Below are 17,152 nucleotides of genomic sequence, written 5' to 3'. Positions count from 1 at the left end.
TAACGTGTTAGATTTCTTTCCAGTGAGATATTAATGTGTTAATATCATAAACATTACTGTTGCTCCTCCACTTATTCATTTTTAATTCTATTCTGTTACTTTTTAAATATCATATTTTCTAAAAAAAAAAAAAATAAAAAAAATTTAGCAATGGAAAAGTACAGATCAGAATACTGTTAGAGTAAAATAAAAGAAAGCAATAAAATAATGAACAATAAAAACATTGATTTTTCAAAGAGGAAACCGTTATTTATTGATTTCAATAAATAACGCCTTCTTCCTTATTTTGTTTTTATTACTGTTGCTCTTGGAATTTAATGGAAAAAATTGCAGTGTACAATATTTCTTATCCAGTTGCTCGATGAATCACCAGAATAATCGATATTATACTCGATAAAGTACTCAGTTACTAAAATAATGGATACTTTCAGCCCTTGTTGAGGTACAAACCTAAAACCTTCATATCAGAAGAAAAATCCACACAGGATACAGAAACCTGTTAAACACCTGAGTTTCATCTTATATTCAACATAATGTTGTTTGAAATGAATTATAATAAAATATATAAATACATTTTTGTATAATTATCTTTATTGATTTCATACTATACACCATGAGGTTTTACTTAAAATCTTTCAACCACAAAACTAATAATGCCTTTAAACACATAATATGTTTTCCATAACATGTCCTATCCTTAAATGGTGTCATGAAACCCAAAACATCACTCCCTCCATACATTTATATACACAAAACATAAAATACAAGACACAAGACTTTCATTCCTACCTGGTATTCACATTTCTGTCATTCCAATTCACTCACCCCCACAACATTCAAACACCCACACACATTAATACACAACTCACAATAGTTCTATGTCCTTGATCTCCACCAGAGTCCCCCCTTATCACTTCTGCCACCAGTTATTTTTGTTTTAAATCTTATAAAGCAACATATATGTGTTCCCAAACCTTGTTGAATTGCTTTAGTTTGTTATCCTCAGACAATGTATTTTCTATTGACAAATAAAAGCTCTGTGTTCCTGGGTATACTAAGTTGCACACCTAATATATTTTCAATTCTCTTCCATGTTTTTAATGTGCTATTTATAACAAAATTAGATACTTTTATATTGTGTTTTGTAAACAGAGCAGTAAATAAGTTGTGAGGCTTTAACTGTTGGTTTTCAATATTTATCCAGGGCTCTTCCCCTGTGTTATCGATTATACGATCAATATAGAACATCTGAGAAGCATAGTAGTACAGCTCTAGATTCGGAAGCTTAAGACCTCCTTCAGTTCTTACATTTTGCAAAGTTGTTTTACTCAACCTGTGTGCTTTATTAGCCCAAATTAAGGAGGTGAGTAAAGCATTGAGCCATGTAAAAAAATGTTTTGGAGGAATTAACGAAATAGAATAGAAAAATAAAAAGAAATTTTGGCAACCATATAATTTTAAACAAATTTATTCTTCCCATTAAATTTATAGGTAGATCCGCCCATTTATCGATGCTGATTTTCAGATCATTAATTAGAGAAAGATAGTTATCTTTGTATAATTGTTTTTTTCCGGGCTTATATTACATCCAAGATATCAAATCTTTTTCTTCCATTGGAAATTCTTAAATTCCTCTTGAAGGCTCCCAGATCTTTCATTAATTTGCATCAATTCAGTTTTTTCAAGGTTAATCTTATAGCCAGAAATTTTTGAAAATTCCTCTATGATCTTCATTGCCTTCGGAAGAGATTTTTTAATATTCGTAAAATATAGAATCAAATCATCAGCAAATAAACTCAATTTATACCTTTCTTTACCAACGTTTATACCCATCACTTCCTCCGTCTGTCGGATTTTCTGAGCTAAAGGTTCAATCGCCAACGCAAATAAGGAGGGAGATAATGGTCAACCTTGCTGCGTGCCTCTTCTTAATGTAAATACCTCAGATAAGGTTCCATTAACATAGACCTGTGCTGTTGGTGACTTATAAATTGTCTTAATCATGTCAATGAGTTCCTCAGGAAATTCAAATTTTTCTAATACTGGGGCTGGGCATTATGACCCAAAATTCATATCACGGTATAAATTGAATCCCTTCATGGTAACGGTATTTATCGCGGTATAAATGTTGCGGTGTAAAACTTATAATGGAACTGTTTCTGAATGGGTTTTGTAGTCCCAAAGCAAAACTAAATTGATTTAAAAAACAACAACAACAAAAAGCAAATATATAATGTAATTTTTTGAGCATTTATTGTGCAGAAGAACAACAGAAGTAAGGATAGTGCCTCAGAAGTACAAAAATTCTTACAAAAATAAAGCGGATATTGTAAACAGTACTTCAAGTAAGAGAGGTTTTCTATAAGGGAAATGGCAAAAACAGTGAAAAGGTTTTGTAATCCTGTAAAAATCTGTAAAATATACCTAAGTAAAGAATCTGAGTATTTTTTCCATCTCAGCAGGTCAGTGATCAGTGACTCTCTGTGGTTCAGTGAATAGTGTTTTATTTATGGCGACCCGCCACATTAAAAACATCGACCACACGACATGATTTTCTATTATTGGAGCTGCGCACCTTTTTCAGTTGTGTCTAGAAGGTAACTCTTTATTTGCACAATCTCGCGGGTCTAGGGTTCCCTTCTAGACACGACCCTCTCTGTGTCTCTGTCAAACTATAGACAGCAGACTGTCTGTAAACAGCACAATGTTACACTCTGCAGTGTTTCACATAAAGACTTCATTTGTGTGGACACCCCGGTTTGGTTTGTCGCCAATTTTGGCATTTTTATTTTTAATCAGTCCGAGAGGACGATGGTATCAGTGATTGATTAGTGATCAATCTGCCCTCCTCTCCTCCCTCACCTGTTCACGAGTTTCTCACAGAGAAACAGAGACTCTCCTGTTTTACATATAGGGCTCCTTATACAGTTGTTTCATTTCATAAGTGCATCTGGTTGGTGTCGATGTCATTAACCATCACGTTAGTTTCGACTGTTGTAATAAACTTAGTTGGTCTGTGCGTTTCCTGATCAGCTAAACCAGCACCGGAAAGACTAGAAAAGTTGCGCCAGTTAAAATAGAAGCGTCCCGTAAAAAATAAAATCTATTAATAATTTGCTGGTTATAGGTCCGGGTCTGTATACGGCGGCGTCTGGGTCCGGACTCGGACACTCATCTTGCAGATGACATTTTTCTGCTCAACATCCGACTTTTTAAACCCGAACCACGTCCAAATCACGGATGTAGCACCGTTTTTTTGTTTGTTTTTTTACCAGCCCCTCCTTCTCCGCCGTTGCTGTGCTTGCGGGCATTTTCACACGAAGGCAGGTGCGATGACATCATCGACAGTATGACGGCAGAGCACAAATCTCTACCGTGGCCAAATTTATATCGTTTCTACCGTCATACCATGTATACCACGCAGCCCTACTTCATTCCCATATCCTCTGTCCCTATATTCTTATATCCCCCTCTCAACTTTATCTCTCCCCATCCCCGCGCTATTAGAAGAAAGTAAATAATATATATGGCAAAAGCCTTACTGTAGACCTAACAAACAAAACTAATCGACAAAAACATCGACATATTTCACTTATACATTAAGAGGATCACATTTTTTTTCTTAACATATCATTTAGCCCCAAATTGTCCTTACTTGAGTCTGTGGGTTGTTGATGTCTTTAATTTCTTCATTGTTACTGCAAATGCTCTTGAGAAAGGGACGGATGATTTTTCCGGAGCTCCTGAAGGGCCTCCAGTGGTGTTCCAAACTCCCTTGTCTCATCACCTTCTTGAACTTGCAGGACCGCTGGATACCGAAGTTTGGTTTTAATGTCAAGTTTATGCATTTGTTCTCTCACAGGCCAGAATGCCTCTCGTTTCTTCCTTAGCTGTGTCGAGATGTCCGGGATGATTCAGAACCTTGATGTTTTCTCACCTGGTTCTCATCTACTTGCAGCCTTCAGGATCATAATTTTCTTCTGGAGATGATGCATTTTAAATATGATGGTACGAGGAAAGGGTGCATTGTCTTTAAGTGGGCTGAGGCGGTGTGCGCTCTCAAAATCCTCTTCCTTCACTTTTATTTTCCACTCTTCGTCCAAAAGCTTGACCAGGAAGGCAAACATCCCCACGTTTTCCTCCAGCGAACATTCAGAAGCCTCAGATTATTTTGGCGATGATGATTTTTGAGTTGATCAATATAATCCATTGCGAGCTGAAGTTTGTTTTCAAGCTCTGTTATGCGGCGTTGATGAGCCTCCTGCTTAACCACCTGCTCCTGCATATCGCCTATCAACATTTCGTTTTTTTTATTCAGCGCATCAACTCTTTGAACCACAGATGACAACAGTGTGTTGGTAGCAGTTTGGAGATTTAGAAGTTTGTCTAACTTTCTTTCCAAGTCATCAAACCTTGAATTGGCTCCAGCTGACATCTTGGTCTGTGATCTGGTGACGTTTGGCATTACAAATGATTTAAGTTATATCCGTCCTTCTTCAGTTTTCGTAGGTTCACTTCAAACAAGAACCTTCACTATTACTTTTTTAATGCTGATGAAGTTAAGTTTTTCGATTTATTTGACCATTTTCACACCACGCTGCGGGAGGATTTAGCTCATCCGACCATAATAATACATAAATACAATGAATAAACAAACTGGGCCTCATTCACTAACTGTTCTTATTAAGAGTTTTCTTCTTCAAGCCAACTTACACAGTTTTCACAAACATTCTGACATTCTCTGATATTTTCTAATGTGGGATTTGATCTCAGGTAAGAAGAGAATCCACAAACACTGCAGAGCACACTGATTCACTGTAGTTCTGATATGTTTGTGCAGAATAATCAACTGTGTTATATTCAATTCCACTGTTCTATAATATTATATGATTTAAATTACCAAAATAATTTGATCAATTATTAATTTTTAACAATTATTTTTACTATTTTACAAAGCAGTATAGTCTTTTAAATGTACAATTAATTTGACTTTATGTGTGATTATTTATTTCAACAAATAATCTCAAGAAGGAAAGAAACACGTTTGACATGTTGAAGGATTATAAATGCATTTTTATCTTCATCATTTATTCTTTATTCAGACTGAGGAGCTGCAGTTTGTCAGAGATCAGCTGTGCTTCTCTGGTCTCAGCTCTGAAGTCCAACCCCTCCCATCTGACAGATCTGGACCTGAGCTACAACAACCTGAAGGATTCAGGAGTGAAGCTTCTGTCAGCTGGACTGGAGAGTCCACACTGTCGACTGAAGACTCTGAGGTCAGTTCACTGTTGTAGATCCAATATGTTTAATAAACAGTTGAACATAATTCATGTTCACACATATCTTCCATCCATAAAGATATAAATTTCATTTTGTTTATATTTTCATGTTTCTTGAACTAAATTTAGATCATCTGAAATCATATTTGTTTTAATTCCATCAAGTTTACTTCAAGGAGGAATATTTCTTTCAAACTTTTTAAAAAAATAATGTCTGATCATTGATCTTGATCACACACAGTGAGATCAGTGCAGAGCAGAAAAGCCAATACTTAATCAGTACAGCTGAATAACGAGCACAAACGTAAACATGAAGTGATATTTTAATCTGCTGTGTCTGCCGTCTCTCATCTCATCACTGCTGTTTTACACAAACACAGCTCTTAGCTCAGCTGTTAGCACAGCTGTTAGCTTGAGTATTAGCACGGCTGTTAGCTCGAGTGTTAGCATGGATGTTAGCACGGCTGTTAGCTCGAATATTAGCATGGCTGTTAGCTCGGCTATTAGCATGGCTGTTTGCTCGGCTGTTAGCTCGAGTGTTAGCACGGCTGTTTGCTCAGCTGTTAGCTCGGCTGTTAGCACGGCTGTTAGCTCAGCTGTTAGCTCGGCTGTTAGCTTAGCTGTTAGCACGGCTGATAGTGATTCTAAATGATTCCAATCAAATCTGTCTGTTCACTGTCAAAGTGTTTAACTTAGTTTGTTACGTTTAAAATGAAAATTTAAATGAGTCAAACTGTTGTAAACTTCCTGCTGGATGAGACAAAGAGTCCCTCGTCTCTCTGCAGGAAGTGAATCACATCAGCATCAGAGGGACGAGGACAGAGGACAGGATGAATGAGACTGACTGATGTCTGTCTTCTTCATTGTTTCTAAACATCTCTTAGTATTTTGATGTCAGGAATATGATTTACTTCATTAACGTGTTAGATTTCTTTCCAGTGAGATATTAATGTGTTAATATCATAAACATATATGTTGCTCCTCCACTTATTCATTTTTAATTCTGTTCTGTTATTTTTTAAATATATCATATTTTCTAAAAAAATATTTCACAATGAAAAAGTACAGATCAGAATACTGTTAGAGTAAAATAAAAGAAAGCAATAAAATAATGAACAATAAAAATATTGATTTTTCAAAGAGGAAACAGTTATTTATTGATTTCAGAGACCTGCCTTCTTCCTTATTTTGTTTTTATTACTGTTGCTTTTAAATAAAAGGAATTTAATGGAAAAAATTTATACTCGATAAAGTACTCAGTTACTAAAATAATGGATACTTTCAGCCCTTATTGAGGTACAAACCTAAAATTTCATATCAGAAGAAAAATCCACACAGGACACAGAAATTCACTCTGAACCTGTTAAACACGTGAGTTTCATCTTATATTCAACATAATGTTGTTTGAAATGAATTATAATAAAATACATAAATACAATGAATAAACAAACTGGGCCTCATTCACTAACTGTTCTTATTAAGAGTTTTCTTCTTCAAACCAACTTACACAGTTTTCCCAAACACTCTGACGTTCTCTGATATTTTCTGATGTGGGATTTGATCTCAGGTAAGAAGAGAATCCACAAACACTGCAGAGCACACTGACTCACTGTAGTGCTGATATGTTTGTGCAGAATAATCAACTGTGTTATATTCAATTCCACTGGTCTATAATATCATATGATTTAAATTACCAAAATAATTTGATCAATTATTACATTTTAAACAATTATTTTTACTATTTTACAAAGCAGTATAGTCTTTTAAATGTACAATTAATTTGACTTTATGTGTGATTATTTATATCAACAAATAATCTCAAGAAGGAAAGAAACACGTTTGACATGTTGAAGGATTCTAAATGGATTTTTATCTTCATCATTTATTCTTTATTCAGATTGGAGAACTGCAGTTTGTCAGAGATCAGCTGTGCTTCTCTGGTCTCAGCTCTGAAGTCCAACCCCTCCCATCTGACACGTCTGGACCTGAGTGACAACAACCTGAAGGACTCAGGAGTGAAGCTTCTGTCTGATCTTCTGCAGAGTCCACACTGTAGTCTGGAGACCCTGAGGTCAGTAGTGAGTTGAAGTCTGTCCATGCTGATGAACCCATTTGTTGGTCTCAGGTGGTTCTTTGGACTTAACATCCAATCAGAGCTCCGGAATCACAGGTACACTGACTGCTTTGCTAAGTGAGAGTTGAAGGTGTGAGAGGAGATTGGAACGTTGAGTTCCTTCAGGCTGAAGTCACATTTTCAGTCACTGATTGTCTTCAGTGGCTCGTCCATCGACCAGTAACATCCAGTCATATTCATACTGGTGTCCAGTGTATCAGCTCAACTGTGTGACTATTGGCTATAAATGATCAATTTATTGATCTTACAGTAACTGAAATATATCCCTGTATGTACATTTAGGTTTTCTGATGATAAACATTATCTGGTCATGCTGACTGGAGTCCCAATGACGAGTGGTTTGAAGGACAGATCAGACTCTCCAGGATCCAGCTGTGACTGGTCTGAAGAAAAACCTGCAGACTTCAGTGATGAACCTGGACCCTCAGACTTCAAGTAAGAAACTGTTTCTACTGTAAACTGACCTGAAGTGTTCACACAAACAAGTACAATAATGTACTGTACTGTGATGATTAAACCACCTCATTTCATTTAGTAAAATTATCGACAGCTTGTGTTTCAACCTGACCAGCCACATGTTAATGCAAATATCAGTTCTCAGATCAGTTTGTAGCCATGTTGGCAACATGACCATAGATTTAATGTAGCGACGTCTGTCTGTCAGTCTGTCTATACGTCACTTTGATCCACACTGAAATATCTCAACAGTTACGTGATGAAATGTGGTTCAGACCTTCAGGTTCCCCTCAGGATGAATTGTAACAATGTTAGTGATCCTCTGACTTTACATCATCAGGTCAACATTTGAATGTGTCTGTGACAAAGTGGACTAAATCACACCATTATCTACCTGTTCATCTCCTTTTCACTGCTGCATCTTTCTTTGTTCAGCTTCATTAGTTGTTACCATGGTTACCATTAATGTCTGACACTGTCCAGTTCTTTGTTTATGACCAAATACCTGCAGAACTAATGACATCCCATCAGCCTCAGCTGGACTTTATGTTCACTGGTGATCTGAAATGTTGATTTAAAAAACAGCTGTGGTTTGAAGACATAGATAGATTTTATTTTTTTACGGGACGCTTCTATTTTAACTGGCGCAACTTTTCTAGTCTTTCCGCCGCTGGTTAAGCTGATCAGGAAACGCACAGACCAACTGCAGAGAAGCTGCGTGTGGAGGAGACTGTTGTTAATGACAGAGTTTATTACAACAGAAACTAACGTGATGGTTAATGACATCAACACCAACCAGATGCACTTAAAAAATTAAACAACTGTATAAAGAGGCCTAAACGTAAAACAGGAGAGTCTGTGTTTGTCTGTGAGAAACTTTCAGATCTTCTCACAGCAGAGTGAACAGGTGAGGGAGGAGAGGAGGGCAGACTGATCACTAATCAATCACTGATACCGTCGTCCTCTCAGACTGATTAAAAAATAAAAATGACAAAATTGGTGACAAACCAAACCGGGGTGTCCACACAAATAAAGTCTTTGTGTGAAACACTGCAGAGTGTAACATCGTGCTGTTTACAGACAGTCTGCTGTCTGTAGTTTGACAGAGAGACAGAGAGGGTCGTGTCTAGATGGGAACCCTAAACCTGCGAAAGATCGCGCGAGTTTGATTATTTTAGTTGAAATAACGAACACAAATCTCGCGAGAGTTGTGCAAATAAAGAGTTACCTTTTGTGCATGTTATTGTTTACTTTTTTGAAAAATCAACATTTTTATTGCTGTTGTTGTACTTTAATGGTATTCTTATTGCTATTTTTTTTTATTACTAAATACAGACGTGCAAACTCATAAGAGGAGAAAAAGGTGGCATGTTGGTAAACCAGTCCCCTGTCCTCTGGGGGTCTGGGAGCATCTGTCCTGCTCCAGAAGAAAAATGTTGTGATTTTAACATGAACAAAACATCCTTGTGACTGTTTCAGTTAAAAGAGTTAGTTCCATCTTCTGTTTGTGGTTTCTGCAGACATTACTACCTTTACTTTTGTATATTACCATTGTTCTTAAATAAAGCAAAAGTAATGTAATAGAAAAAAATGCAAAACAATATTTCTTATCTGATTACTTGATTAATCGGCAGAATAATCGATAGATTATACTTAAATTTTACTGGTTCCGCCCACTCAAGAAAGTTAGACATTATGATGTTCCGGACCATTGCTTTAGGAAATTTTCTCTAACTGGACCTCTTTGAATTTTAATTGAATACCCCTGGTGTATATGTTATATACAGTATATGTGGTATATATGTTATATATGGTATATATGGTGTATATGTTATATAAATGGTATATGTGGTGTTTGGATGTATTCGGCTGCTTTTAAAAGGATGACAGGAGCTGATGTGATTGTCCATTATTGAAGCCCACCTCCCCAGACTTCTCCCTGTTTGATGAGAATGTCCTCGTAGCTGGATTGTAAAATCCTGGTTGACAGAGGACAGTTTGGTGATCCTGGTTGTGTTTGGTTTGGTGAAGAGAAGGCCACTAACTGAGTCTGATCATTTTAACTGTGTTCATCCTTGATAAATGCTGGATGTGTGTTTCTTCCTACAGGCTGGATGACAGAGAAAACACAGCTACACCTGACAGACATGAAGGACGTGAGTAAAAGTCCTCTGGAAAATCTTACAGAGACGTAAAGTGTTTTTAAAGCAGATCTAGAAGACTGTCTGCTGTGTGCTTCATGGAACAGGTTAATCCCAGAAACCACAGAGGATGTTCTGCTTTGTTCTCGTCTGTTCTGAGTGTTGATGATGAAAGATGAAGTCTTACAGTTGTGCTGTCTCACTGCAGGAAGGTCTTGAATAGTCCTTGTTATTCGGTCTAAACTTGGTCTCAACTCTCTTTGGACCTGCTCTCAACTTAAACATGTCTGTACTCAGTGTTGAAAGTTTCACATGATGTTTTCTACATTTTGACTTTATTGGAGGGTTTTGAAGTCCTGTTACAAAGAGCCCTGACCAGTCTTGACCTGGGGACGTTGCTGTTCCAGGTTTATGAATGTTGTGTCACCAGGATGTCCAAAAGTGAGTTTGACATCTGCTGTGTCTTCTTCTCCCCATGTGATGCCTCTAATCACCCACCAGATTTGTCCACATCAAACCCAAACCTGGATGTGTGTGAGGATGAAGAGGATCAGCTGTGTCCTGATGATCCAGAGAGCTTGAAGCAGCAGCAGCAGCAGCTCGTGTGTCCAGAGGCTCTCGACTCAAATGTCAGTTTTTCACTTGAACATTTTGATTCATCTGTCAATGATCAGACTCTGGTTCCTCCAGTGTTTCATATTTCTTATCTTCTAAATTCTACTAATATGAAACTATGAGCTGCTGTCCAACACAGTCCTGCAGGCTTCAGCATCATTTCACTGAATAATAATAATTTAGTCATTTTGATGAGAGATAACGAAGTGATGAATAAAAAGTAAAGAGTGAACGTAGAGTAGAAAGTGAAACAGTGAGGATCCTGTCACCTGTACATAACAGGGAGAGTTCAGTGGCCAGTTTCTGCTCCTGTCTCAGTGTGTTCTAATTAACTCTCCTGTCCAGTTTAAGTCACTAATTTTGGACCTTTTTTTTCAATTTTAGGAGAAGTTAAGTTTCACACCTGAGCTGCTGACTGAAGCTGGAAAGACTTCTTACAGGTAACCAAAACATAAAACAACAAAATACTTCAACTCCTTTCAGCACTTAAAGGGATAGTTCACCCAAAAATTAAATTTCAGTCATTATCTCCTCAGCCTCATGCTGATTGAAGGTCAGGTTTATTTTTTTAGTCATTAAAACTCTGCTGGAGTTTCGGAAGAAAACAGAGTTGCAGAATCTCTCAGACAGTGGAAGTGAATGGTGATCAGTTTTCAAATGTAAAAAGCAACAGAATAAAAATCTAAAATGCCTCCTTGCTGCTCATCTGCTGTAATCCAAGTCTCTTAAAGTCCCAGCATGCCAAGTTGACTAAAATATTATTTACACCATATTTTTATCCTGAATCTTCACTGTAGATCTTTAGCTTGAAGCCACGTTCACATGCACACTGTCTGAACTGTGTGTGTGTGGTGTGTGATGGTGTGCAAACAGCATGTCTGTACTGTTTTCCTTTGAAACTCCAGCAGTGTTTTTCAGACTAACAAAATAAACCTGACCCTCAATCAGCATGAGGGTGAGTAGATAATGACTGGATTTTCATTTTTGGATGAACTATCCCTTTAACCTTTCATTGAAAAGTTCAGTCTTTTCAGTTCAGCTGGAGCGTTCCACAGGTAAACAGGTGAGTTGGTAACAGGTGACAGGATCATGATTGGGTATTAAAGGGGCGTCCTGGAAAGACTCAGTGGTTCACAAGCATGGATGGTTTGAAGTTCACCACCATAATGACAACAAAAGATTCAGAGAATCCAGAGAAATCTCTGCACGTAAGGAGCAAGACTGAAAAGCAACACTGACTGTCTGTGACCTTTGACCCCTCAGGCAGCACTGCATTAAACCCACAGTACAGTGGGGGTTTCACAGATGGACCTGAAGCTTCTTAATTACTGTCATTCATCTCGAGGATCAACCACCAATCACAGGAAAATTGAAGTTTAGGAGTTTCACCTGGTGGTTCAGGTGATCCTAAAGACTTATTTTAGAACTGTGGTGAAGTTTTTGTGACAGATCGGTTGTTGTTTGGTGCCTGATCAATCACCTGATCAATCAATGATCTGTTGGATGATTGGATGGAGAGTTCAGAGTTTTCAGGTTGTGACTGTGCAGAGAGGAAGATTAAAACATGAAAAACATGACGTACGAGCTGAATAAAAACTCAGAGCGTCTGCTCGTCTTAACTCAACAGATCATGTGACCAGCAGGCTGAAAGCTTGTTGTAATCAACCCATCTGTGTCCTGCAGGTTCAGGTGTCCTGGTCCAGGTGTGTTCCAGTGTGCTTTGACTGGACTGGTGTTTGTTGTGGCTCGGGAGGCGGAGCTGCTCTACAGGACTGTCCAATGGGATGAGAGGCTCCTCCAATCAGCTGGGAAGACGCCTGCAGGGCTGCTCTTTGATATCAAGTGTTCAGAGGAAGCTGCTGTCTGTCAGCTCCACTTCCCACACTGTGAAATTATGGATGGTGAGGACTTTATGGTGCTTTGTGAGTCTTTGAGAGTCTTGCTTGAGCAATGATAAAACTCTAAAGTCCTGTTAGCGCCCTCTACAGGCTGCAGTGTATTGAATTAAATTAAATTAAAAAGTTACTTTTCAGGCAAAAATTTATGATGCAAAACTAAAGTTCACAATGTCACTGAAGTTGTCAGGACATATCATCTGTTGATCACAGATTTTTTTTAATTTTTAGTTCTTTATTTATTATTTTTTTTATTTTTTACTTATTTTTTATATTTTCCCTTTTTCTTTCATTTGGACTTGTAGTTCCCCCCAGCAGTCAAGAGCACAATCCGTCACTGGCTCACTGCTGTTCAATAAATTACTCAACTTGGGCAACAGTTTAATTGTTCAGTGACTAGACTTGGTGTCCTGTAAATCCACTGAAGTGAGGACTAACTTTGTACTGAGGTTATTATCAGTAAAACAAAAGTTTAACCTCTCTGTTTTCACAGAGCCGCTGCCTGATGGTCTGCTGTCTGTCGTCCACATCACTGATGATGGAATGAGCGTCCTCGAGCCGCTGGAGATCACAGACACTCATGTGGCTGTCAAAGTCCCTCACCTGTCTCTCTTAGGCCTGGTCTGGGACTTTGTTAAGAGGTTGTGGACAAAACCAGTTTGGGGACAAGTTCTGCTGTTCCTGGAACCTACAGACCCAGAAATACAGACACTGTATGTGTTTCTGGTGCCGGGGAGAACCCCTCCAAACGAGGTAAAGCTTAATGTTTCAGCTGTCTGTCCAGTTCTGTCTGATCCGTCTTCAATGACAAGTTCACACTTTTTCAGTCTGTCAGTCAGGTGTCCATATGAAGACAGAACAGTCTGTTCTTGCTGTGATGATTCCTCCTGTTCAGATTCTGATTATGTATATTCAGAGTACTTGATGGAGGACAGAGTCCACAGTCTTTGTTCTCTTAAATCTGTATTCAACAGTTTGTCTGAAGTGAATATGAAACTCCCAACAGTCTCAGTCAGACACATTTTTCTTCCCAGAAATATCTTGATATTTCAAAATAACTTCCAACACCAAAGAAACAACAGATCATCATCCAGTATGATAAAGTCTCTTTTTCACTAAATTTACTTTAAGCTGTATTGACAGTTTTTGTTGCTGCTTCATGCTGCATTCATAGCTGTCAGAAAACTTCTTGTAAGTCTGCAGGTACCAAAGTGGCCGTGGTGAGCAGAGTATTTGCCACAGATATGAATTGGCACACAGTAGCCAAATTAGAATTCAGGGTTTTAGGACATAAGACTTAACAGCTTATATAAGTTTGAGGTGATACTCTTTCCAAAGCAAAGACGTTTTTCAGTCCTGTTTCAGAGATGGTTAATTGAGCGACAGACAAACTCTGACTTTAAGATGATCTTATAAAGTAAAACAGAGACGTGCCGGTTCACCTGCTGGGCTCTGCTGAATAACACAAATACTGAGTAACACATAAAATGCACACTTGGCCTCATCATGTAAATTAAATATTAAAAGTAATATGGGATATGCTGTGACTTTCTATATATATATTAGATATTCTTTCAAACACAAATGAAATTGATTAGTTGATGACAGTTTAACAACTGTGTTCTTCCCCGCTTTGCTTCAGGATAAGGGGTTTCACTGCAACACCGTCTTTAACTTTGGGGGTCATAAAACCCAGACAATCGCACCTATGCATGTGTGTACTTAAAGCCAACATGTAGGAAATTAACAATACAGTGAAAAAAAAATCCCCAGGAGGGTTTAATGAAGTATTCTTCTTTTTTCACTGAAGTAACTTTAAAAACCAACCTGGACATTAAGAACTGCACCCATTATAATGAACACTGAACATTAACCCACCCCAATATATTATGATAAGAAAGGGTTAAACAAAGGGTTAATATTCACAGTGAGCCTGTAATCTACCACATAATGAAGCCTTTGTTCCACCAGGCACAGCTGTGTGATGTTCTGACTGCAGCCATTTTAGACAAGTGCCACAGCGCCTCCCAGAGGCAGCTCCTCACTCTGCTCAGAATACACACATCCAGGAAAAATGACCAGGGCCCCGTTTCCCAGAGCCTTCATAGCGCTACGTGCATCGTATGTTGTTGTTTTCCAACTCTGGGAAACAGCCCAGGAGACCTTAAAATGGCCTGCAACATTAATAAACTGCTGTACTGGCTCCACTGTGAAGGTATAGGCGCTTGTCCACCCTGGGCCCATACTGAGATATCATCTTCTTCCTGTTCCCTGCATTCTACAATTTACTCATAGCTGCCCATAACTGCCCATAACATCTAACCTAACCCGGTCGTCACCAATACAAGTAAAATTTGGATCCAATTCAGGAAGCAATACGGCTTACATAGGGTTTCGATTCTTGCACCAGTTTTGAATAATCATGCATTCCTCCCTCCTGCTCTGACCCTACTTTTCACATATGGTCAGATAAGGGTCTCAGAACACTTAATGACCTATACGATGAAGGTGTTTCCTTTGCATCTCTGTCACACAAATACAGCTTTCCCAATAGACACTTTTTTTGGTACCTTCAAATGAGACATTTTATTCAAAAACAGTTCCCACATTTCCCAAACGGCCTCCCTGAAGCTGAAATGGACCAACTCCTCTCTCTCAATTTGCAACAAAAACGACTGATATCTGCCATCTATAATAGGATTTCACGTTTGAGTCCAGTCCCGACTATATCACTTAAAAATACATGAGAACAGGATTTAGGGGAAGACATCACCGATGTCCAGTTGAGAGACATTTTGAAACTGATCCATTCTTTGTCTATATGTGCCAGGCACGGTCTGTTGCAGTGGAAGGTGCTTCATAGAGCCCATTTCTCCAACGTTAAACTGGCTAAGATGTATCCCAATTACAGTGATGCTTGTAACCGCTGTAAACAGTCTCCAGCTGACCATTCACACGTTCTGGACGTGCCCGAGGCCGGCCAACTTTTGGTCCAATGTATTCCAAACTCTCAAAAAGGCTCTCAACATAAATTTAGAACCGAACCCCCTGACTGCTCTTCTTGGTCTACCTCCGACTAAAAATCTGCCCCTTACTACACAGCGTGTCATGGCCTTTACTACCCTGCTTGCCAGGTGTATCATTCTCCTCAAATGGAAACATGTTTCTCCCCCGGCTCACAATTGCTGGATATGTGAAGTTTTACGATCTCTACGGTTAGGAAGTTAAGGTTCTCGCAGAACGGATCTTTGACATCATTCCATAAAACCTGGGACCCCCTGTTGGCTTATATTAGCAATAATTCTACTGTTGTTTCTGATGATGCCGAGGACACTCCTCAGACGGATTAGCTGCTGGAAAGAGAGAGAGAGAGAGGTTATTACCCCCTCCCCCCTTTATTTAAATTTATTTATTTATTTATTTTTATTTTCTTATTTATTTATTTATTTATTTTTATTTTCTTATTTATTTATTTATTTATTTTTATTCTTTTTTCCTTCCACTTTATTCCAATATTTTATTCTATTTTGTCTTACTCTACTTTAACCATTTACTTATTGTATGTTGCTATGTAACGATTTTGCTGTTTATTGTGGCCACATCTGACATGGGTTGTTGGGAGGGATAGTGGGATTTATGTTGGAGTTTTCTTTCACTCTAATGCAGACACTTTGCTGCAGTGTGAAGCTGATGTACTTTTCTACACTCTGCAGAAACTGAATAAAGAAATTTTGAAAAAAAGAAAAAAAAACTTTGTAGAAAGGTACTGGAGCCTTTTCAGTATAAATTCCCTGTTTTTGATCCTATCCCTCCACTGCAGCTCAACAAGGAAACACAAAGACGGAATTTAATACCAAACAACCTCTGGAAGATCTCCATTTGATGTGTGTGATGCAGACTGTTGAGGCCTCCTCTTCAGATAACTTAGGAATATATTTTGTACAAAGTGTGGGCTGAGGATGAATCCTCTAATTTAAATGTTAAAATGTTCTGATATCTTTTCAGGTCAGAAAACCACAGCAGACTTGTGTGAACATCCCGACCACTTCTAAGTGCAAATTCATCAATGAACAAAAATACACTCTTGGCTGTCCTGAGGCCAGTGAAATTCAGCCTACGGTGAGTATTTTAAATTAAAGTCTTTTTTGACCCTCCCACTAGACAAGCAGCACGCACTTGATGAGCACAAGCTACAGTTTACTGAGACTATCGTGAGCGAGCACAGACCAACAGACATCAGCTGTGTGTAATAAAACGGACACCTGACAGTAAAAACTACAGACAGAGGAGAGAAACTACATTTAAAAACATAAAGATTCAGTGAGAAGATACAGACTGAGAGCTGAACATAAAGAGACTTTTAAAAACTTCTTTCTCTCTGCTCTCCTGCACACATGAGCTCAGTATCACAACACTCGTTTGTTGGAGGGGGACAAAAAGGAGGCTCGCCACCATTGGGCCGTGGTCAGCGCCATGTGATCGCAGCCCGCTTGGAGGTGAGTCGGGCTAGCGGTTCATGTCAGACGCGGCTGCACAATATAAATGGTCATGAAAATACAACTCAGTGGCAACACAGTTTGACTCACATGACCAAAAATGTCAGTACAAAAGCACAATGTCTGTAATTGTGTC

General features: G+C 38.4%; 1 protein-coding gene across 1 annotated transcript in view; it reads left to right on the top strand.

Annotated features, from left to right (window-relative positions):
* LOC146317094 (protein NLRC3-like) overlaps positions 1-17,152 on the top strand; it is a 47,987-nt gene that overhangs the window by 26,731 nt on the left and 4,104 nt on the right. The window contains exons 9-17 of the mRNA XM_084733636.1: positions 5,103-5,276; positions 7,177-7,350; positions 7,696-7,848; positions 9,979-10,025; positions 10,512-10,639; positions 11,010-11,065; positions 12,309-12,526; positions 13,014-13,273; positions 16,526-16,639. Coding sequence (XP_084589762.1) covers positions 5,103-5,276; positions 7,177-7,350; positions 7,696-7,848; positions 9,979-10,025; positions 10,512-10,639; positions 11,010-11,065; positions 12,309-12,526; positions 13,014-13,273; positions 16,526-16,639 — 1,324 coding nt within the window. The remainder of the gene's footprint in view (positions 1-5,102; positions 5,277-7,176; positions 7,351-7,695; positions 7,849-9,978; positions 10,026-10,511; positions 10,640-11,009; positions 11,066-12,308; positions 12,527-13,013; positions 13,274-16,525; positions 16,640-17,152) is intronic.

The sequence above is a fragment of the Lutjanus erythropterus genome, chromosome 13 (genome assembly GCF_056507025.1).
Source record: "Lutjanus erythropterus isolate fLutEry1 chromosome 13, fLutEry1.hap2, whole genome shotgun sequence".
NCBI lineage: Eukaryota > Metazoa > Chordata > Actinopteri > Lutjaniformes > Lutjanidae > Lutjanus > Lutjanus erythropterus.
This window is presented reverse-complemented; position numbering and strand designations above follow the sequence as displayed.